Below are 21,956 nucleotides of genomic sequence, written 5' to 3'. Positions count from 1 at the left end.
GCCGAGTTCAAGGCTTTTTATCCCGCCTTCAGCCCAGCTCCAGCTTTCCGGAAAACAAAGGCAAAACCACACACCCTTCCCAGCAAATGGGAATTCCTGCTGCTGACGTTCTGGGAATGAGCCGTGTTTGGGGTGCCCGCAGCCCTGCTGGCTGCTTCCGTCCAACTTTTTGGGGATGGAATGATGCTCGGAATCTTCAGAAGCTCGAGAAGTTCCCTCCCCCTCCTCCACAACCCCCCCCCCCAAAAATTTCCCTGCCTTGGCCTGGACAGATCCTGCAGGGAGCAAAGGAGAGAGCAAAGATCGGCCGGGCCGTGGTCAGCCTCTGCCTGTGCCCTCCTGCCACCGCCGGCCCGTTTCCAGCAGAAAGTTCCCATTCCAGAGGGAGGAGGATGAGGAGGAGGAAGAGGAGGAGGAGGAGGAGGAGGAGAAATGCCCTTCCCTGCTGCCCGCGCCCACCCAATCTGTGTCTCAGCGCTCTCAGCCTCTGTCAATATTTCGACACCAAGCTCGGAGCGCTTCGTGTCCTTCCCCCGGGAAGCGACAGAGCTGTGAACGCACCTGAGAACGAGCCCCGGTGATAAAGAACTTCAAAGAAACGACCCTGGCTGCCGGGAAAGAGTGGGGTCACCCAACCTTCCCCCGCCCAGGGTGTTCCCCATCCCCTTCGGCCAGTTCCTGATATTCCAGTCCAGTTTTCCCAGGCTGAACAGCCCCGCTCCAGGGTTGAGGGGTCATTCGGGTGTCGTGACTCACCTCACAGCCTCAGAGAAACCACAGGGCTCTGTCAAACCTTTTCCAGCTGCAAGGAAGGTCCGGGGCTTCCCCGCTGAGGTTTCCCGAGGGTTGCAGGTGGGCGCTGCCCATCCCTGGGGCTTTATCCCAGGGCCTGGAGCTTATCCCAGCACTTACCTTGCTGGAGGAAGGGATTGTGAGCCACGGAACCCCTCAGGCTGCTCCCAACAAACCCAGGAGCTCAGAGACTGTTTGGGACGTTGCGGTTTATTTGTTACAGGAGGCGGTGAGGACACACTGACACAGAAATCCCAAGGGATGGGGGCTCATGTGGGCATGGAAATGTCCCTGGGAACGCTGTGGCACTCCAGCTGTGTTGGCAGAGCTGTGCCGGGCCAGGAGAGGGGCTGGAATTTGCTGCCTCGTCCCTCTAGGCCGACAGGGCGAAGCCCACGCGGTTGTTGGCCAGGTCGAAGATGGTGTAATATTCCTTGAGGAAAATGTCTCCCAGGATCCAGAGGGGCTGCCCGTCCAGGGAGGGCAGGTAGGTGACCTCGATGCCCAGGGTGCAGTAGCCTTTGCTCTGTAGGAGGGGAAGAACGGGGGGCCAGAGCCTCGAACGGGCACAGGGAGAGCACCGCTGCCAGCAGGGAGCTCCAGGTTCCTCCCAGTGCCTCGGGAATTCAGCAGGATGGAGCCCCCAGGGAATTGTCAGGGTGGAGCCCACGGGGAATTCAGCAGGATGGAGCCCATGGGGAATTCTCAGGGTGGAGCCCCCAGGGAATTGTCAGGGTGGAGCCCCCAGGGAATTGTCAGGGTGGAGCCCATGGGGAATTCTCAGGATGGAGCCCATGGGGAATTCTCAGGATGGAGCCCTCAGGGAATTCAGCAGGATGGAGCCCATGGGGAATTGTCAGGATGGAGCCCCCAGGGAATTCAGCAGGATGGAGCCCTCAGGGAATTCAGCAGGATGGAGCCCATGGGGAATTGTCAGGATGGAGCCCCCAGGGAATTCAGCAGGATGGAGCCCATGGGGAATTCTCAGGGTGGAGCCCCCAGGGAATTCAGCAGGATGGAGCCCCCAGGGAATTGTCAGGACGGAGCCCCCAGGGAATTCAGCAGGATGGAGCCCCCAGGGAATTCAGCAGGGTGGAGCCCACGGGGAATTGTCAGGATGGAGCCCCCAGGGAATTAAGCAGGATGGAGCCCCCAGGGAATTCAGCAGGGTGGAGCCCACGGGGAATTCTCAGGGTGGAGCCCACGGGGAATTGTCAGGATGGAGCCCACGGGGGAATTCAGCAGGATGGAGCCCCCAGGGAATTCCCAGGGTGGATCCCCCAGGGTGTTGTCAGGGTGGATCCCATACGCACGTTCAGGACGTAGGCGGAGGGGGAGAGCGGGAGCTGAGCGCCGCCGATGACGAAGGTGATGGGGGGCATGTCCTGGGTCCCGTTGCAGTCCACTGCATACTGCGGGGACAGGGACAGAGGAGGTGACAGCACGGAGAGGACGGAGGCCATCGTGTGCCAGGGTGACAAACACTCCATCCCCTGGCGGTGCCACGCCGTGGAATCATGGAATGGTTTGGGTTGGAAGGGAATTCAAGCTCATCCCATCCCACCCCTGCCATGGCAGGGACACCTTCCACTATCCCAGGTTGCTCCAAGCCCCGTCCAACCTGGCCTTGGACACTTCCAGGGATCCGGGGGCAGCCACAGCTTCTCTGGGAATTCCATCACAGGGAAGAATTCCCTCCCTATATCAAACCTCAGTTTCCTCTCCTTCAGTCTGAACCCATTCCCCCTTGTCCAAGGATCCCCCTTGTCACTCCAGGCCCTTGTCCCAAGTCTCCCTCTGGCTTCCCTGTAGCCCCCTCAGATCCTGGAAGGGGCTGTGAGGTCTCCACACAAATTTCTCTTCCCCAGGCTGAACACCCCCACCTTTCTCAGTCCCCTCATCCTCACTGTCACTTGTTCTGCAGCTGCCACATGAGTTTTGTGGGACCCGGTTGAGCCCAGGGCTCTGATTCCCACGCAAAGCTCCCCAGTGCTCCACACCCCCCAAAATCCCCGTGCACTCACCCCAAAGCTGGTCTCCTGGGCTCCCAGGGTCTCCAGGATGCTCTCTATGTACTCCTGGGGCACCGTCACCAGGAATGTCCCCGTGTCCACGATGGCCTGGCAGCCCTGGCTGCACCAGCCGCTCACTGACTGCTCTATGGCAAAGCTGGGAGGAGAACGGGGACAAGGACGTGGCTTTGGGCACCCACTGGCCCCTAAATCAGACACCTCGAGCTCTGCAAAGCTGCAGCTGAGCCAAGGGGGTGATGGCCGGAGGTACAAACACCACTCACTTCTCAAGTGCCACCTGCCAGTAGAGCTCCTGTGTCACCGGCGCCCACGTGATGTTCCCCTGGAAGAGCCGAGGGTCGATGCCCCCGAGGATGAGCTCTCCCCCGTACTCGTAGGTGGGCTGGCTGCAAAAAAGCAGAGTCACGGCAGCAGGGATGGGGAAATCCGTGTGATAAACGTGGGCTAGAGAGGGATAAATCCCTAAGGAACCCTCCCGGTGACAGGCAGGGCACACCAGGGTGTGCAGAGCGCCCTGAAAGGTTTTTACCGTGAGAAGTAAAAGCTGAAGATGGGCTCGGCGAGCTGGTTCTGCTCCAGCATCCCCTCCAGAGCCGTGGCCATCCCTCCCACTGCCAGCGAGGGGTACGCCATTCCCAGGATCCCATCGAAATCCGCAAAGTAGAAAGGCTGGGTGGGCTCGTCCTGGCTGAGCCCGAACTCCTGGCTGGTGACGGTGATGCTCTGGATCTGCAGGGGAAGGGGATCCGGGGTCAGCCGGGCAAACCCGAGGGGTGGCTGCTGCTCCGAAAGCACTGCAGGGTCCCAGCTGGTGCCAACAGCACCAGGCAGTGGGGAAAATCGGGAAAAACCCCCAGGAATTGGGTTAAAACCCAGCCAAAGCCCAGCTGTGTGGCTGAGGGTGGCAATAAACGCTTCATATCGGTTCTGCCCAGGGTTTGTCCAAGCCTTGGCTACATAGGACATGAGATCGGCCCTTAGGCTGCTCCCGGGCTCATTCCATGGGCACACCCAGCCAGGACACAGCAGCGGGAGGGCAGGGATGGCACGGGGAGCGCTCACCCTGAGCGTGTCGTAGCCCAGCACGATGGTGACGGAGCCGCTGCCGTAGGACACGGTGCAGGACTGGCCACTGGGGGTGAAGGTGGCGGAGTCACGGGGCTTGAACTTGGCGTGGTTGACTGGGGGAGAGAGAGAAGAAGGGAAAAGCCCTGGGCATGTGCTGCAGTGGGATTTCACTGCCGGCTGCTCCGCTGGGATCATCCCCAGGGACAGGCTGCTCCTCTACCCCGTGGTTCTCTCTCAGGATTTGGGGTTTGCAGCCCAGTTTTGCCTGGATCCCTCTCCAGGGATCACAACCACAAGAGCAAAGCCCTCAAGGTGAAATCCCCATCACTCTTCCACCATGAGGGATGAGCTCTGCTGGCAGCGGGACATCAGCTCCGCAATTCCCGGTTTTCCTCTTCCCTCTGCCTGGCTACAGATAGCCAGGGAGCAGCCTGAGATTCCCAGGATGGCCGTGGGGATTTGGCCATCCCTGAAGCAGGCAGAGGGCTCTGTGCTTCCCAAGGAAGGCACCAACTATCCCAGATCAGCATCCCGGGGTCATTTGTGGTCTGGCATCGTGATGTCCCCAACAGGGGAAGAACAGGGACAAGGAAAAGGCACCCACTGGCACCTAAACCCATCTTGGCTTGGTCAGTCTGGGATGCTCTGAAACGCATCGAGCCCTGCAGTGCTGGGATAATAGCTGGTACTAATTAGCACTAATTACTCCTAGGAGCAGTAGTAGGTCTGCTCACAGCATCTGGGGGTACTCACAGCAGGCAGGACTCTTGCAGTCCGTGGAGGGCACCCACAGGTTGGAGGAGCCGGTGTCGAAGAGCACCAAAAACTTCTGGGGGGGTTCCCCGATGCTGATCTCTCCGAAGTAGGAGGACTGCAAAAAACAGGGAATCTCCACTGGCCACGGACAGACCAGGCTTCCCCCTGGCATCCCAGTGCCAGGCTCACTCTCAGACCCAACCACACAGGAGCACACCGAGCTCTCATCCTGCATTTTCTCCCCCCAAAAATGAAATATTAAATAATTACTGTAGGTTTGTTTTCTACAGAAAAGCCTCGCTCTTTGTGGCTGGGGGAGACCTTCCTTAAAGTTCCAAACAGAAGCTTAAAAGAGTGGGGGGGGGGGAAAGAGGAATTTCTCATTTCCTGGAGGCTCAGGAGTGTCCAGATTGCTCTGGAAGGAGCCAGGAAGGAGGGAGGACAGGCAGTGACGGGGAGCGTGGGGCACTCACGTCCAGGTGGTTGGTTATGGGCTCGCTGACCACAGAGCCCTGGCTGGGCTGGTATTTCTTCACGGGATCATATTTAATGTGCTTCAGGAAATCAGCCAGCACCCCCGCTGCCCTCATCTTGTCCCGGATGGACTGGCCTTTCTTCAGCCTGATCCTGCACAGAGGGAGAGAAAACCCAAATGTGCAGAGCAGAAATTAAGAAGATTTGGGCATTTTCAAAGGCTCAGTTCTCTGGGCTCCTTTGAGCCATGGCAGGAGCTCTCCATGCCCCAGATCCCAGGAGCTGCTCTCCAGGTCCCAGGAGCTCTCCACGGCCCCAGGAGCTGCTCTCCATATCCCAGGAGCTGCCCTCCAGGTCCCCAGGAGCCCTCCAGGTCCATGGAGCCCTCCAGGTCCCCAGGAGCTGCTCTCCACATCCCCAGGAGCTGCTCCCATGTCCCAGGAGCTGCTCCCGTGTCTCCAGGAGTTCCTCTCCAGGTCCCAGGAGCTCTCCATGTCCCAGGAGCTGCTCCCCGTGTCCCCAGGAGCTGCTCCCCGTGTCCCAGGAGCTGCTCTCCATGTCTCCAGGAGCTGCTCCCCGTGTCCCCAGAGCTGCTCTCCAGGTCCCCAGAGCTGCTCTCTGTGTCCCCAGGAGCTGCTCTCCATATCCCAGGAGCTGCTCCTTAGGTCCCAGGAGCTGCTCCTCAGGTCCCAGGAGCTGCTCCCCAGGTCGCAAGAGCTGCTCCCCAGGTCCCCAGGAGCTGCTTCCCATGTCCCCAGGAGCTGCTCCCGTGTCTCCAGGATCTCTCCATGTCCCCAGGAGCTGCTCCCGTGTCTCCAGGAGCTGCTCTCCATGTCCCAGGATCTCTCCATGTCCCCAGGAGCTGCCCCGGGCTGTGCCCACGCCGTGGAGGTGCCGCCCGCCGCTCTCCCCACGGCTCAGCATCCTCGAGCTCCGTTCCCCGCCCTCTCCCCGCTCCTCCCGCACAGCTCACCCACCTCACCGCCCCCTCCGCCAGCTGCAGACACGCCAGGACCACCAGGAGCCACTTCATGGTGCCGAGCAGCTCCACGGTCACCCCTCGGGAGGCGGCGGCAGCCGGGCAGGGCTGCCCGGGCTCCCGCTTTTATCCCGGGAGGCAGCGCCGGCCCTTATCTGCTGACCTCCGCTTTCCATTAGCACCTCTCGCAGCCCCGGCCTCAAGGGCTTCTTTGTGCCTCGGGCCACGAGGATCCTGCGGAATCGGCGTCCCGAGGGCAGAGCCGCGCACGGCCTCGGGGGCGAGATCAAAGGGGAGCGATCCGATAAGGGGTCAGCGCTTATCGGGGACGAGGGACCCGACGTCGTCACCGCGCTGGGCCGTGGCTGCGCTCGCCAAAACCCGCGCAAGCCTTGCCCCGGGACAAAGGGACTCGCGGCTCTTGGCGAGGGAGGGAAACACTTTTGTCTGCCCTCCTTCCGCCGCTGCAGAGAGCGGGGATGGAGGCGGCCGGCGGAGAGGCTTTCCCGGGACACGCGGCGAGGAGATGGAGCCCGTCAGCTTCCTTCTCTGGTTTGCTCCAGGATGGTCCCCAGCTTCCTTCTCTCGTTTCCTCCAGGACCGTCCCCAGCTTCCTTCTCTGGTTTCCTCCAAGGTGGTCCTCAGTGCTGTCCTGCCTTCTCCTCTTCATCAGCATCCCAGACCTTCACTCCAGGAGATGAGCTCGTTTCCATGTCCTACCTGCTCCTGCTTTCCCCATTTGGGCAGAAACCACCCATTTTTCCATTCATTTGTTTATTTTGTGGAGCACACGATTCCCTCCCCATCCCATATCCAAAGGCAGGTGCTGTAACCGCCAGGAAGGTGCAACCCACCCTCGGGGTTTAACCCACTCTCTACATCCTCACACCAGCCCAGAAAGTCAGAAAATTCCTTGTTTGCTTTTTTCCCCCCGTGAAAACAAAGGACCCACAAACCCACACTTCCCAAATGGCCAACAAGCACCCAAACCAACCAGAACATTTTGAGTTATAACCCGAATATTCTGTAGGAAATGCACCAAAATGGGTTTGCTCACAACCTAAATATTTTCTAGCCAACAAACCAAAGCTTTTTTGGTGATAACCTAAATATTTTCTGGCAAATGGGCCGTTATCCTGTTAGTTAGAGCCCAGGTATTTTCCAGAGCTCCTCCAGCCCTGCTTGCATCCCGAATCCATCACCCAACACCTTCTCCATCACCCGGCACCGCTCTCGCCGCTCATCCCGCGCCAGCATTCCGCACGGATTCCATTCCCTCGGGAGCACCGGGCAGCGTGCGTGGTCTCCTCTGGATATTGAGAGCGTCACACGGCGGTTATCGTGCTTGCCAGCAGCATTGGCGGAAAGATCGGGGCATTGGGATCGGGTAAAGAAGCGGATCCTGGCGGGAAGCGGGGCGCGGTTATGGGAACGCCAGCAGAGCATCGCCCGCTCCCGGCACGGCCCCACGAGGCACGGGGAGCAGGTGCCGTCTGCGGCACTCACACACATTCAAAAAGCGCTTTCTGGCCCTTTTTGACCCAAAGTGGGGCAGCTCTGAGGGAATTAGTCCAGCAGGAATTCTGGATTCGCAGAGAGCCGGAGTCACCGCGCCGAGCGGGGATCGCGCACCCGCGCTGCTCCCGGGATTTCCCTCAGGACAGGCCTCCGGGCATTCCCTCTGCTTTGCTTTCAGTTTCTCTTCTGAGCTGGTTTGGTGGCCCAGCTCCAACCCAGGGAATCCCATCTGTGACCCCACTGCCTTTCCCGGGATGCTGCAGGGGGTGAGCCTAGCGCTCCAGAGGAGCCTGTGGAACCTGGAGAAGAGGAGGTTCTGTGGAGACCTCACAGCCCCTTCCAGGACCTGGAGAGGCTACAAGGAGCTGGAGAGGAGCTGTTCATGAGGAACTGGAGTGAGGGAAAAGGGGAATGGGTTCAGGCTGAAAGAGAGGAAATTTAGGTTTGATATCGGGAAGGAATTCTTCCCTGTGAGGGTGAGGAGGAGCTGGGATGGAATTCCCAGAGAAGCTGTGGCTGTCCCACCCCTGGAAGTGTCCAAGGCCAGGTTGGACATTGGGGCTTGGAGCAACCTGGGATAGTGGAAGGTGTCCCTGCCACGCCAGGGGTGGAACTGGATGGTTTTTAAGTTCCTTCCAACCCAAACCAGTCTGGGATTCCATGGTTCTCTGCCCCCGGAGCAGCTGTGTTTATGAACCCACACAAGCTCTCCGATCCTCCCCTCGGTGCTGCACGAGGTGCTTTTAGTGTTTTATTTCCAAAACAGAGGCCACAGTACACAGGAACAGCTTCCATCACATCAAAAGAAAGACTCCTCTTTCTCTGTGAGGGAAAGATGGGTAAATCAGCTGTAAATAAAAAGGTTGGGCTCCACGTCAGGCATTTAAATTCCCAAACCAGGAGAGGATCAGTGACTTCTTGATGCTGAGGACCTACAGGGGCTCAAAGGGAGGTGGAGAGGGATTTTGGATAAGGGCATGGAGAGACAGGACAAAGGAAATGGCTTCACACTGACAGAGGGGAAGCAGCACATGGAATTGTCCTGTAAAGGTGCCACCAGCCAGGACATCCCATTCCATTTATTCTGCACAGTTTCACACTTCAAGGCGAACCAGGAGCCATCCTCAGGGCACAGAGCTGTTCCTCAGAGAGGGACTGGCTGGATTTCCGTGGGAATAACCCAAAGGAACAACTGCACAGCAACCCCTGGCTCAGGGCAGTCGAATCCCCACAGCGCCTTTGCTCCTCTGCCACATCAGAAATTCAGTGGCCAAGGCACCAGCACAGGTGACAAGGACAGGAATGGCACGGGAGGGGTTTGAGGTGACACTGAAGCATCTGGGCCTTTCAGCTGGAAAAATCCCGCTCACTTAGGGAAGGAAAACAGATTAGATCCCATCTTTACAATGAGCCTTTTCCATCCCCTGGCCTGTAATTGCCAACTTCAAAGCTCCCAGGGTTCTCACTAATGAACTCACCCCCGGTAACAGCAACCCAAACCTGTTCGGCTGCCTCTGAGCAGCATTTCCAGACCAGCCGAGTTCGGGGGAAAGACAAAAATTCCCAGAAACACAGAGGGCAGCCCTCCCAGAGGCTGGAATTAGGAAATGGGTTCGTTAACCATCATTCATTAATGATCCTCCACCTGAGCAGGCTGAGCAGCATCACACAGAGAGACAATGAGAGAACAGGGAGCTGGAGTGCCACCCCTGGTTTGGTTTTCCTGCCAGTAAACAGCACAATTTAGGTAATAAAAACAACAATTCCTCAGAAACAACAAACACATTCGAGTTTTCTCTGCAGAAATATTGATCCTTCTACCCTCAGCACCTCTCCTTTCCCCTCCCTGTAAGGCAGGCACAGCTCACAGGGATTCCCACCTCCTTCCTTGAGGGAAAAACACCTAAAATGGGTTAAAAGAGAAAAAACCCTCCCATGGTAAGACACTGGAACACTGGGAGAAGCTCTGTTCCTACCAATGGGTTCTTGGGAAAGGGAAGAGGGGGAGATCTGTTTGGGAATTCAGCAGGGGGGAAATACCGGGGGGAGAAATCTGATGGATTAACTCAGACTCAAACAAGAACCACTTAGAAAGGTCAAGGCTGTGATATTCCCTCTGCTCAGCCCATGGCTGCTCACAAAGCATCCCTAAATTACAATTCCAAGTGGAGGAAGGAGCCCAGCGAGGACAGGTCAGCCCCCAATGGGGCCACACAGACCCAGTCCCCAGGCAAGCACTGGAACCTCCAGCCCAGCTCCCACCCCCAGGGCTCAGCCACCACCCAAATCCACCTCATTTTGCTGCCTAAACCCTTTTTGAGAACCGAAGTCTCAGCAAACATTCCACTGAAGCAGCTCCTTTCCCAATTTTCCAGTTCCCAGAACACCAAGCTGAACCACCTGAGCTTGGGGCAGAGAGGAGGAGAGCTCCGAGCGTCCCCTCAGCTCCGGGGACAAACTCCAGAGCAGGTTTTGGATGGTTTTTCCCACCCATCTGTACCAGCTGGATGCACAGAGGCCAGGATGGATCCCTGAAACCCAAATGCAGATTTATGGATGCATCCACCAAGGGGGAGGATTCTGCTGAAAACTGGGAGGATATTCCATGGCTGGAGGGATCACCGGGTATCCCATCCAGTTTCCCATCCAAGCCCAGCAGAGCGGTGTCAGACCCAAAGGAAAATCCATAAAATCCACCTTGACAAGGTTCCCTAAGGACAAAACAGATTGGGGAAACATTCCCAACCCAAATAAAACAACCACAGGGAAAAACTCCGAAAAGACCCAAATCCCAGAACCGAAGGGATGAGAGAGCACGGACTCGGATTCCCTCCTCACTTCCCAACCCAAACCCGGATCCTCCTCTGGTTTCTCCCACGGCCACTAGAGGAAGCTGCGACACTGCGCCGGAGAATCCCAAATGTGTCACCGGAGCTCCCGGGGCTCCGGGAACCGCGGAGCCAGCGCCGGACACGGCTCCGCTCCTTCCCTGCGCTTCCACTCCTCCCGCAAAAACGGATATTGCGGAATTCTCAAAGAGTCCTCGTGGCTTAGTGCGGGCACAGCTCTGGGGAAGTTTTCCAGAAGAGCAAAAAAGAGGGGGAAATCACTGGGATGTGAACACGACGCGCACCCTGAAATCCCTGAGTTCCATCCTGGCTGCCGGCACTACAATTCCCATTTAATGGCTCGAACGTGGAACAACCCACCGCAAACAATGAGCTGAGACCGGCTTTTCATTGCCAAAGCTTCCCGGGGAGTTTGGGATGGCGCTGGAGCTCAGCCTGCTGAGCCAGCAGGGGAGAGGGGACACGAGGGGACACGGAGCACAGGATGCTCCACGCTGGAATGGGCAGCTGCCATCAGCTCGGTCCTTCCTCATCTTCAAGGTCCAGGGAATTCTTCTCCTTCTTAGAAAAGGAGCAGCATCCCGCAGGATAACCGGGATAAGGATGTGCTGTGTCCCTGTCACTGCCGCTTCCAGCATCCTTTGGGAACACTGGATTCGCCAAGGAGGGAAGGGAGGCCCGGGTGGGACAGCCCAGATCACCTGGAGGACGTAAAATCAGCAGTTCAGGTGATCCAAGATGGATTTCCCAACACAAAGCTCTTGTGGAGCCACCGAAATGGGATTGCCAGACTTTTTAAGGAACACCAGAGGGAATTCCCTGCTCCCAGGAGCTCACAGACCCTTCCATCCCACCCTCAGGGACACGTGGCCACGCTGGTGGCACCGGGCAGCACCCAAGGACAGCCCCAGCCCTGAGCACAAAGAGCCCAGCCCAGCACATTCCCTGGAATTCAACCCACCTGGAAAGGGGTTGGGAAAGGGCCCTCACCTCCTCCTCCTTGGAAACAGAAAACATTTCATCCTCTTTGCCCTTTCTGGGGAAAAAGGGAAAAGGAATTTTGTATTTCTCAGCTCCAGCAGGTTCCTACAGAGGCTCCAGAAGGGAGCTGTGCTGTCCCAGAGGGTGACACCGACAGCTTAGAAACTCTTTATTTAAATACTTTATTTAAAGCTTAACGCAGTTAACTTTTATATATTTATATTTATATATAGATATAGATATAAACAATTTCTTCTCTCACTTCCCTAAATGAAAGCTGGATTTAGGGGGGATACATTACTTGGGGGGAGGGGGAGGAGGGTTGTCTTTTTCCTTCAAATAAAGTCATTTGTTATACATATAAAAATATATTACTTGGGTTTCCTTTCCGTTACGGGTGACACAAGGGACGGGGTGGACGAAAGAATGGAAGACGAGCACGAGGACTTCCAAAATGGAAAGAAAAACCAGTGGATTGAAGCATGTGGCACACTTGGAATTTATAGTGCAACAGCAAGCCAAGAACTCCACGTTCTGCGACACAAACATGGCACCACTCAGACTTGGGACACGTGGCCTCGCTCCCGACAGGGTCACGGCTCAATAGGACATGACAGCACCAAAAACCAAAAAAAGAAAAAAAAGGCTGAACTTCCAAACCCTGGGAATCAAGCTCCTGGCTCTCAGAAGCAGCTTGGAGCTGAGGGATGGGGTTCTTTCCTCTTCCATGGACGTCAACACCGGGAAACACCAAAGGACGAGGGGGACGTGAGGCTTGGCAACGTCTCTGCAGGCAGCGGGACCCTCGCTGGGCACGGATCCAGCTCCTGTCCCGGGAGGAACATGGACACAGCGAGCAGGAGGTGAGGCTCCAGAGCACCCAGAGCGCTGCTCTCCATCGGAACAGGCACACAGAAATCCAGGGAAGGGCCGAGCCGCCGCCGCGTGCCCCGCGGGGAGGGGCAGGGGGACATCCCGGGGCAGCTCAGCGCAGCCCCGGCATCGAGACAAAAATCCACAGCAAAAGGCCACAAATTTACCCAAAATTTTAGCCCTTCCAGGTCCGTAGTTGAGGGAACAATCTGCACATTCACTCCCAACACCGAACAGAGGCTGCTCCCAACCCCAGCCAGGCGTGTGGGTGTAGGCAACGACTTTGATGCCACTCCAAGCTCGGCTGCCCGGCGGCTCCACTCCCACTCCCACGTCTCCCATTCCATTTCCCACCCACCCCGTGACAGTCAGGCCCGAGTTCATAAATTCCTGATTCCCAGCTGCTCTTTTCCACAGTGTTTTCCCCCCAGTTGGTGGCTGAGCAAAGCCACCGAGATCTTTTGGGACCTGTCCCCCAAGCAGGAGCGAGCCCCAGCGAGCGCACGCTGCGGACTGGCACCAGTTTGGCAATGAACTGGGATGCGAAGGAGCAGTTCATAAATAAATAAGTAAACAAATAAATAAATCCACAACACTTCTCAGCAGCTGCCGAAAAGAACCCTCCAAAAAAAAAAAGCAGGGTATGGCACAAGTGAAGTTTTCTAGACCAAACTTCCAACCTCCCTCATGGTTGTGGCCTTTCCCTCCTCTCCTAAAGCAGGGAAGGGAATTTTAAGGATTTAGGCAATCAGGTTTCTGTGATCACAGTGAGTGCCCATGGCTCTGTGTCCTCCTCGCTGAATTGCAGCTGCCCAATTTAAATTGAATCTGAGACAGGGACAGAAGGATAAAAAGCTTCAGGAACACAGGGAACAGTGAGCTGAGGGTGGAAAGGCCACGGCGGCGTGAGCTCCCTCATCTCCAGGGACCTCTGGAACCACAAGGCAAATCCCAGCTCTGGAGTGGCCTCCTGGAGCTCTCCTGGAGGTGTGACATCCACAGGAAACAGGCTCGATTGGCACGGAGCTCCTAAAGCCGCTCGCTTTTGGGAGCACTCGCCCATGGCACTGCCCAGCTCTGGCTCGGCTCTGCCCCACCCCAGGCGGTGCCACGTCACTGCTGGCACCTCCCGCCCGGAATTCAACCCTCAGAGTCACCAAACATCCCACAAGGCTTGAAAAACGAGCGACACAGAGAGGGGAGGACGGAGGGACAGACGAACCTCAACAGCAGCAGCCCCCCCAGGGAATGGGCGAACAATGGCGAATGGGAGCCACACGGGGCAGGGCACAGCGAGGGGCAGGGACCAAAGCCACGACACGGGGCTGGCACTTGGGGCCCCTCACAGGGGCAGGTCAGTGCTGTTGTGCCGCGTTTTCCTCGAGGTGCCATCGTCCCTGGGCAGTGCCCGCTGCAGGCTGGACATGGCCGCCGTCTTTTTGAGGTCAATCACGGCGTACGAGTCGGTGTGGCGGCCACCGGGGCTGGCAGGGGGTGGCACCCGGGGGTCCTGCTGTCCCTTGCAGGGCTCAGGCTCCAGCTCCACCTGGATGTAGTTGAGCTGCCGTGGAGGCTCCGGGCAGGGCCGGGGGAAGTCGAAGCTGAAGACGTTGGGCAGGCGGCTGCGCCGGGCTCTGGGCAGGAAGGAGCGGCGAGGCTGCAGGGCCGCGCTCTCCGAGCTCAGGGAATTCTGCAGGGGCTCCTCCTCGCCAGCCTCGGAGAAGCCATTGGGGGATGGCGTGGCTGCCGTGCCAGCGTCCTCGTCCCTGTGCCGGGCCGGTTGGAGCTCCCACACCGGCGGCAGCGCCGGCAGGTTCTCATAGTGCAGCAGCGCCGAGCGGCGATGGGAGCAGCTCCCGTCCTCCCGGGACACTTTGGAGCGGCCGGCCCGGCACAGGGATGAGGTGCTGGGGGCCACCAGCCCGTTGAGGTTCTCGTAGATGCACTGAGGGGATGGACACCCCTCCTGACACTCGTTGTTGTTGTTGTTGGGAGGGCAGAGGTGCGCCCGGCATTCCCGGGGATGCCGGCACAGCCGGCGGTAGCCGGAGGTGGGAGCCAGCACGAATTTCACCTCCCCTGCAGGCTGCAGGAAGACCTGGGGGTTTTGGTCTTCCAGGGAGCAGCTGTGGTTCCTAGGGGGGAAAGGAGGGTGGGCTTCAGGCAAGGAGTGCATACAGTGCCGGCCCCTCGGCTCCGGCTCCCCGGTGGCCGTGTTGACGTAGGTGTGGGACTGCAAGGAGAGAAGCAGAGGGACAGTGACAGGAGGAGAGAGCAGAGACCAGAGCAAAGCAGCTGAGAAACCACCAGGAGAGGGGAATTCATCTGGTGGAACGGGAGAAAAAGGGATTTTGGAAGTCGGGAAGGTTTTGGGAGGTAAAATGTAGAAGTTGGTTTAGGTTTTGTGGGCTGGGAGAGAGACAAAAAGAGTCCAGCTGCAGATCCGCGCTGTGTGTCCACATGGTTGGGCATCTGCAGGAATTTCCTCATGGAAAGGGTGGTCAGGCTTTGGAAGGGGCTGCCCAGGGAGGTTTGGAGGTGTCACCTGGATGTGGCACTCAGTGCTCTGGGCTGGGTGACAGGTGGGCATCGGGCACAGGTTGGATTTAATCTTTTCCAAGGTCTTTTCCAACCTCAGTGATTCTGGGATTCTGTGTCATGCTTGATGCACATGGCCACTCACAAACTACCTCCTCAAGTGATCCCACAACCCTCACACCTGCCCAGGCTTCCCTGGGTTTTGTAGGAAAAATCTTAAAATTCTACAACGGAGAGCAAAGAGCTGAACCTCAAAACTAAAAATAAAAACGGTCTGAATTGAGGGGTTGTGTGACAGCTGACAGGTGGCTGCCACCCAAATACCAGTGGGTTGAGGACACAAGTCAGATTTTTGTGACAGAGCATCAGTTCTAGTGAAGTGTCAGAGAGCAGGAGCCTCCAGGAGCAAAATGAAGTGAAGAGAATAAAAAGAGTGGCAAGGTGTGAGGATCCCCTGAGCTCTGAGGGAGGGAAACCCAGAATTGCACAGAGCAGAGTTGAGGGTGGGTTTACCTGCTCCTCAGGGCCCAGGAGGGGGTGAGTCGAGTCTTCCCCCACAGAGGAATGTCTCAGGCTGCTCACTGAGGGGTGCCGGGCTGCAGAGTAGGACAGGGATTCTCCAGGGAAGCTGTGAAATCCATTGGGAAGTCCAGTGTAGCCCAGAGCTGTGAGAGAATCAAGGCAGAGAAGCATTAAATTGGTACAAAATAGAATGATTTTTACACTTTCAGAATGACCTGGGCACTTCTAGACACCCTGGAAGGTAAAACCAGCCTGTCCAGGAGACACAAGGGAAAAGCCTTCCTTTAAATCTATGGAATTCCTCATGGAGACAGGAACTGAGCCATCCACATGTGGCTTCCTGCAGAAACTGCCTGACCCTCCCAAGAGCTACTCAGGAGAGGCCACTTGGACGTGGTGGCCCAGCAAAATCCAGCTGAGGGGTGACAGCTCTGACTCTTTGACGGGCTTCTCGTGTCGTCGTTTCCTCGGAAACCAGATTCCCCACGGGAAACGAGCGGGGGCCTTTAGCACAGGAGCACACATGGGACAGCTCCCTGGGCAGCTCCATGGGAGCACTGCAGACGTCACCCCCAGCCCTGTGTCCCCTCTCCTGTCCCCACACACTGATGGGATCTTACTGGTGGGTGGCTGGGGGCTCCGGGCCGGCTCCCGGTCCGAGGGGTGGCTGTTCCTGGTGATCACCACGGGCTCTTCCACCACGTTGATGCTGTTGCACTGCATCAGCTCCTGCAGCAGGTTGAAGATTTCTTCTGCTCGGGAGCATTTGAAGGCAAAAATCCCTGCCAGGGCCAGAGAGGAGGGTCAGAGAAGCAAGGAAGTGATCCTGCTTTAAAAAGATGTGTTATTCCCACTTCTAAATGAATTCTGATTTCTTCTGCTGTTGTTTAACACAACCAAGCCACAGCCACAGAAAACCAACCAAAACCCTGTGGATTATTCAGGAAATAACACCAGAAATCATGGAATACAGAATGGTTCGGGTGGGAAGAGACCTTAAAGATCATCCAGTTCCACTGCCAACCTTCCCCAAGCCCAGGTTGCTCAGAGCTCCATCCAGCCTGGCTTCAAACCCCCTCAGAGCAGTGGTACCTCACACCACACGGGTGTGGAGGGCCAGGGGAACTGATCACCTCTTCCATCTGAACTCCCCTGGCACCCAGTCCATCCCTTCCCAGGGGAAAATCCGAGCAGTGACTCCTCAAAGCTGGACTGGGCCCCGTGCACGGGAGGGAGGGACGGGAACGTCATGTTTTGAAAAATCTCTGGGATTGAAGAGTCTCTCCCCAAAGGAGCAGCCCAGCCCAGGAACCAATCCCAGGCTGGCACACGCACACACCAAAGCCATGGCAACAGGGACAGCCTGGCAACAAGGGCTGCTCCCAAAGAACCACGTTTTCCACGTTCTGGCCAAAAAAAAAATAGCTGGATTGCCTTGACTCAGGTGGGGAGCAGCATCAGCAAGGAGGCTTCCAGGTAAAATTAATAAGCAGCATAAAATCCTACAAGGAAGGGAGAAAATGCAACAAAACCCATCATCCCTCTCATTTCTGCTTGAAGTGTTTCTGGTAAAATTTCTGCAGAATGGGAGAGCTCTGCCTGAACAGAACCAAACCACACAGAGAGGCAGAATTTTTATCACTGCATTCAATTTTCATCACTGATCCTCGACCCTGCAAAAGGCAAAGCAGAAACCAAAGGACAAATTCCCTGACAGGAGAGGAAAACCCCACTGAAATCAATATTAAACAGCAGCAGATGCCACTGCAGCTTCCACACAGACCCTGGGCACTCACAGGAGTCCTTCTGGAGTTTACAAACACATTAACAGAATGAGGAAACAACTTTTTTTTTCCTCCCAAGGGGATGCAGACGCCAAGAAAATGTTCAGCTCTTTTTAAAAGCAAGAGAGACAGACTGGTAAAGGAACCAACAGGCCCCATTGTCAAACTGTAATTCCTCTATTCCCAGACTATTCCCAGTGCTCCTGGGTGACTCACTTCCCTCTGCATGCTCAGAACAGCAGGGAAACGTGGAACTCTTTTTCCTCTGTCACAAAGTGCTGCCAGGCCCAAAATCAGAGCTCTGAGCAGAACCAGCACTGATCAATTTAGGGGAAAAGCACCGAGGAAAACACAACTCAACCAATTGTTGCTCTGTGGAATAAAAAAATCCCAAAAAGGACCCAGAAAAAGGTGCAGGTGCTGCTTTATCGTGAGCTGAACGATGCTTAACAAAGCCTCAAGCCTTGCAAGCGCCTTTTAGCTCCTGAGGGACGCCCAGCCACCCCTCCTGCCCCAGAGCACAGAGTAACAACCCCAAAAATGCTCCACCAGCATCCCCACGAGCACCAGCAAGGCAAGGCCACCAGATTTACACCCAGTTTAACCCTTTTAATCCACAGCACCCCCCCACATGTGCACCAACACTCCGGGGGGAAGAGGCTGCGGACACCCTGAGCGCCAGGAATTCGGGAAGACACGAGGAGCAGCTGCCTTTGGGGAGAGAAATCTCAGCGTTGCCACCCCCAGGGAGCCCCCCCAGGGACTGACCCTGCCCGGTGTGGCAGCGGCGGCCGCTCTCGAAGGAGAAGAGGTTGGAGTCGAAGCCGTAGCGGCGCAGGCACAGGTAGGGCCACCTGACGGCGTCGCGCTTGTGCGTGTGCAGGATGAGCTCCCTCTGCGTCAGCTCCATCACCCCCGAGCCCAGCTCGTGCCCCTCATCGTCCACGTTGGTCACCTGCAGGGGACCCAGCGGGGAAATCAGAGCCACGGATTGGTTGAGGTGGGAAAAGAGCTCTGGGATCAGCGAGGTCAAAATGCCCGCTTCGATCCATCGCCAGGTGGGCACCGCCAGGGGTGGGGACTCCAAAGCTCCCTGGGCAGTTTCAAGGCCTGACCATGCTTTCCATGCAGAAATTCCTCCTGATTTCCAGCCTAAACCTCCCCTGGTGCAGCTTGAGGCTGATTCCTCATCCTGTCCCTTCAGGCTGATTCCTCCTCCGACCCCCCCCGGCTGCCCCCTCCTGTCAGGGACTTGTGCAGAGCCACAAGGTCCCCCCTGAGCCTCCTTTGCTCCAGGCTGAGCCCCTTCCCAGCTCCCTCAGGAGTTCTCCAGACCCTTCTCCAGGTGCTCCAGCTCCATTCCTTCCCTGGACACGCTCCAGCCCCTCGATGTCTCCCTCGCTGTGAGGCTCCAGAGCTGGACAGGGCCCTCCAGGTGCCCCTCACTGCTACCCACACCAGCCCACCCACGGAGCACTGCAATTCCATGGATTCCCCTCCATTTCCTGCTGCCTTTTTCCCAGCTGAGAGCAGGGATTCATGGCTGGCAGAGGCGCCGAGCTGTCAGCCCTGGAGCCCGCGAGCTTGGCAGCTCAGCTGCTGTGTCTGAGCCCAGGCTCTGGAAAACAGCCCTGAGCAATAAAAGGTTTTTCTCTCCAGTCCCCCATTTCCTCGCATTTCCCAAGCAGAGACAATTCAGCAGCAAATACAAACACATTTGCAGCAGGAGTTTTTTAAGGAAAGGGGGGAAAAAAAAAAGCCCAAAGCAGAAGTGATGAATTTGCAAATCCTCTCGAGGGATGCTTGTGTGCAGGGGCAGAGGTTTGCTCTCCCCTCGTGCAGTCAGAGCTGTCCCACACCCTCTGATGGGGTTGAAGGGGTAAAAATTTACCTTAAATTTGGTGGGGTGGTTGTCTGGGATGCTGTCTGTGCACAGACAGCTGCAGCAGCTCCCCATGACGCCAGGCAGAGAGGCAATCCCTGGGGACAGGACACAAACCGGGCCACAATCACATTCCCAGTCCAACTCTCCTGCCCTCTCCCAGTATCCCTCCCCCATCCATCCCAGGGGGTTTGGAGCTCCAACTCTTCACTCTGCTCCTTGATTGATGTAACACTAATTAAAACCAACAGGTTTCTTACCATCAGGCAGTTGTTGGGTTTGTTTTGGAGAAGGAATTCCCGCTGCAGTCCCTCTATCTCCCTCAGGACTTCATGGCAAGCAGGTTTCACCTAAAACACGAGGGAAACACTCCCATCTTCCACCTGGCAAGGAGAAGACAATTAAACAATGATAAAAGCAGAGAAAATTAAAAAGCAGGGGGTGGGAGAGCGACTGAACTTCCCTTCAAACATCCCAAGGAAGGTGGGTGCATTTCGTGTTTAATGAACCACATTTATATCAACACAGAAAACTCTGCACGACAACGAGAAACACACAGCTAAAACGAAAATTAAAGAAGAGGTGTTTTACTTCCTGGCTTTGGGATCCTAAAAGGATCCTTAGGATCCTACAGAGGAGTGAGTAAAATAAAACTGAGCAGCCAGGGGTGGTGAGGCAGCTGCTGCTGAGGAATGAGGAGGTGCCTTCACTGCAGGGAAGGTCCTTCAGGGTCAGAAAACCAGCAGCTGCTCTGCTTTGGAGCAGGAGAAACAAAAAAGGCCACAAAACACTAAAACTCTGATATCTGACCCAGTCAGTGCAAGGATCAGGTAGGAGTGAGAAATATTCCTGGGTTTTGCACTTGTAGTGAGAAATGTGAAATTCTGCTGTCCCTGATGGAAACTTAAAGGACTCCAGATCCAGCCCCGAGCAAGAAACAGGGGATGATGCCAGGTGTGCCCTGAGAGCAGCTCAGGATCTCTCCATCCGAGCCACCAGGATGATCCCAGCCCGGCAAATTGGGAACCTCTTTCCATTGGGAGCCTCTTTCCATTGGGAGCTTTTCCCTCTGCCATGCCAGAGTCTGCCTCCCCCCTCTCCAAATCAAACCATGGATCATGGAGTGGCACAACTGCCCTGGGCCCCCTTCCAGCCTGGAGAGAGGGGGAAGAGCCACCCCTGAGTTGCCAAGGGGTCCCATTCCATTTTTACATCAAAACAGCTCCTAAATCACCTCCCACTGCACCCCCGTGCCTTCACTCTGGCCCTTGGAGAATTCCCCACCTTGCCCTAGCCCTGCCAATTGCCCAGAACGCTTCTCAGGAACAAAGGAAGCCGGTGCCAGCTGCCCTCCCGCACACACCTGCCAGCCCTACAGCAGCACCACACCCTCCCTGTGCCGCCCCACACCCGCCCCAGCCAGCCTGCCTGCTCTCTCGGCTCAGCACGGATTCCTTCCCCTCACAGGCTTTGGGCAATAATTTAGCAACAGATCCTGCTCGGTCTGATCCGGGCACTGGGGGCTGTGTCCTCTGTGGTTGTGCCCTCCCACTCCCTCCTCAGGACCCCCCAAATCCCTCAGGAACAACAGCTGGAGAAAACATTCTGCCTTTGCCCCCTCTTTCTTTACTCCTCTCTCCCTCCACCCCCACCTACGAGGGGTCAGCCTCAAGTGCTGTGGCTGATCAAGGACAGTTTTTACAGTGAGGACTGAACAAACGAACTAAAAAACCACCACGAGCTGCCTGAACACTCCCTCGGCGCTTCTCACTGCTCCTCGCTGGTGAATATTTCAGCAGCATCCCTTTCACACAGAAACTCCCGAGTCTCCTGCTCTGCACTTCCAACACCTTCCCAATACCTGTGTGCCAGTTCAGAGCTCAGCCAGTCACTAAAAACACCCCAAACACCCCACAGCAGGAGTGGGTCCCTCCTAAGACCACCAGCCCCATCCAGACTCCCAGCATCCCAACCTAAATCCTCCCCAGCCCTGCTTGGACCAGGCTCACCTCTCCCAAATTCCCAGCCAGGTTGTTCCCCTCCTCCCAAACCCCCAGCCTGCAGAAGCCCCTCGTGCCTTCACCCTCCTGCCAGCCCTTCTCTTAAACCCAGAGCTGGAGAAGAGGATCCCCCTAATCCCAAAGGATCGGGGCACCCTGACACCCCCTGCACAGGGACACACGGAAACCTCGTGTGGAAAAGCACCTGGTCCCACATCAACCCCTCCAGGGACAGACCCAACACATCCCCCCAGCCTGCGAGGGAGGGAGGGAGGGAGCAGGGAGGCAGCTCTGGGGGCAGGAGGGGCCAGGAGAAGGGGCTGGAGAGATGAGGAAGGGGCTGGAGGAAGGAGGAAAGGGATGGAGGGATGAGGAAGGGGCTGCAGGGATGGGGAAGGGGCTGCAGGGATGAGGAAGGGGCTGCAGGAACGAGGAAAAGGAAGGCGGAAGGGGCTGCAGGGAGGAGGAGGATGGGGCTGCAGGGACGTGGAAGGGGATGAAGGGATGAGGAAGGGGATGGAGGGAGGAGGACGGGCCTGCAGAGCCCGTGGGACCGAGGGGCCTGAGGAAGGGGCGAGTCCCGGGGGATTACCGGGGAATTGGCTGCGAAGGGCGGCCGGGGGAGCCCGGGGGGGGGGCACGAGGGGAGGGGACAGGGGGCGATGCCGCGGCCCCGCTCCAGGCGCGGCTCGGTACCTGAGGCGCTCCCGGCTCGGCCGTCCGGGAGCTGCGGCCCGGGGCCCCCGGCCCGGCCCTTCCCGGAGCCCGGAGCGTGCTGGGGGCCCCCAACCCGGCCCTTCCCGGGGCCTGGAGCGTGTCGGGGCCCCCGGCCCGGCCCTGCCCCTGCCCGGCCCGGCGGGTCCGGGGGTCCCCGGTCGGGCCCGGAGCGATCGGGGCCGGGCCGGGC

At 57.2% G+C, this 21,956-nt stretch overlaps 2 protein-coding genes across 2 annotated transcripts; both read right to left on the bottom strand.

Moving 5' to 3' along the window:
- Positions 1 to 956: 956 nt before the first annotated feature.
- PGC (progastricsin) lies at positions 957 to 6,156 on the bottom strand. Its single transcript, XM_039565063.1, has 9 exons — positions 6,101 to 6,156; positions 5,123 to 5,276; positions 4,647 to 4,764; positions 3,888 to 4,006; positions 3,355 to 3,554; positions 3,089 to 3,211; positions 2,817 to 2,961; positions 2,106 to 2,204; positions 957 to 1,318 (listed from the first exon to the last, which is right to left on the bottom strand). The coding sequence occupies exons 1-9, from the start codon at positions 6,154 to 6,156 to the stop codon at positions 1,166 to 1,168; spliced, it is 1,167 nt and encodes a 388-aa protein (XP_039420997.1). The 3' UTR covers positions 957 to 1,165.
- Positions 6,157 to 11,925: 5,769 nt separating this feature from the next.
- FRS3 (fibroblast growth factor receptor substrate 3) lies at positions 11,926 to 21,904 on the bottom strand. Its single transcript, XM_039565381.1, has 7 exons — positions 21,746 to 21,904; positions 19,310 to 19,432; positions 19,059 to 19,147; positions 17,936 to 18,122; positions 16,004 to 16,165; positions 15,375 to 15,526; positions 11,926 to 14,556 (listed from the first exon to the last, which is right to left on the bottom strand). The coding sequence occupies exons 3-7, from the start codon at positions 19,122 to 19,124 to the stop codon at positions 13,666 to 13,668; spliced, it is 1,458 nt and encodes a 485-aa protein (XP_039421315.1). The 5' UTR covers positions 19,125 to 19,147; positions 19,310 to 19,432; positions 21,746 to 21,904; the 3' UTR covers positions 11,926 to 13,665.
- Between the last annotated feature and the right edge of the window lie 52 nt (positions 21,905 to 21,956).

The sequence above is a fragment of the Corvus cornix genome, chromosome 26 (assembly GCF_000738735.6).
Source record: "Corvus cornix cornix isolate S_Up_H32 chromosome 26, ASM73873v5, whole genome shotgun sequence".
Taxonomy (NCBI): domain Eukaryota; kingdom Metazoa; phylum Chordata; class Aves; order Passeriformes; family Corvidae; genus Corvus; species Corvus cornix.
The sequence above is the reverse complement of the archived record's forward strand: the minus strand, read 5'-3'. Positions and strand labels throughout refer to the sequence as shown.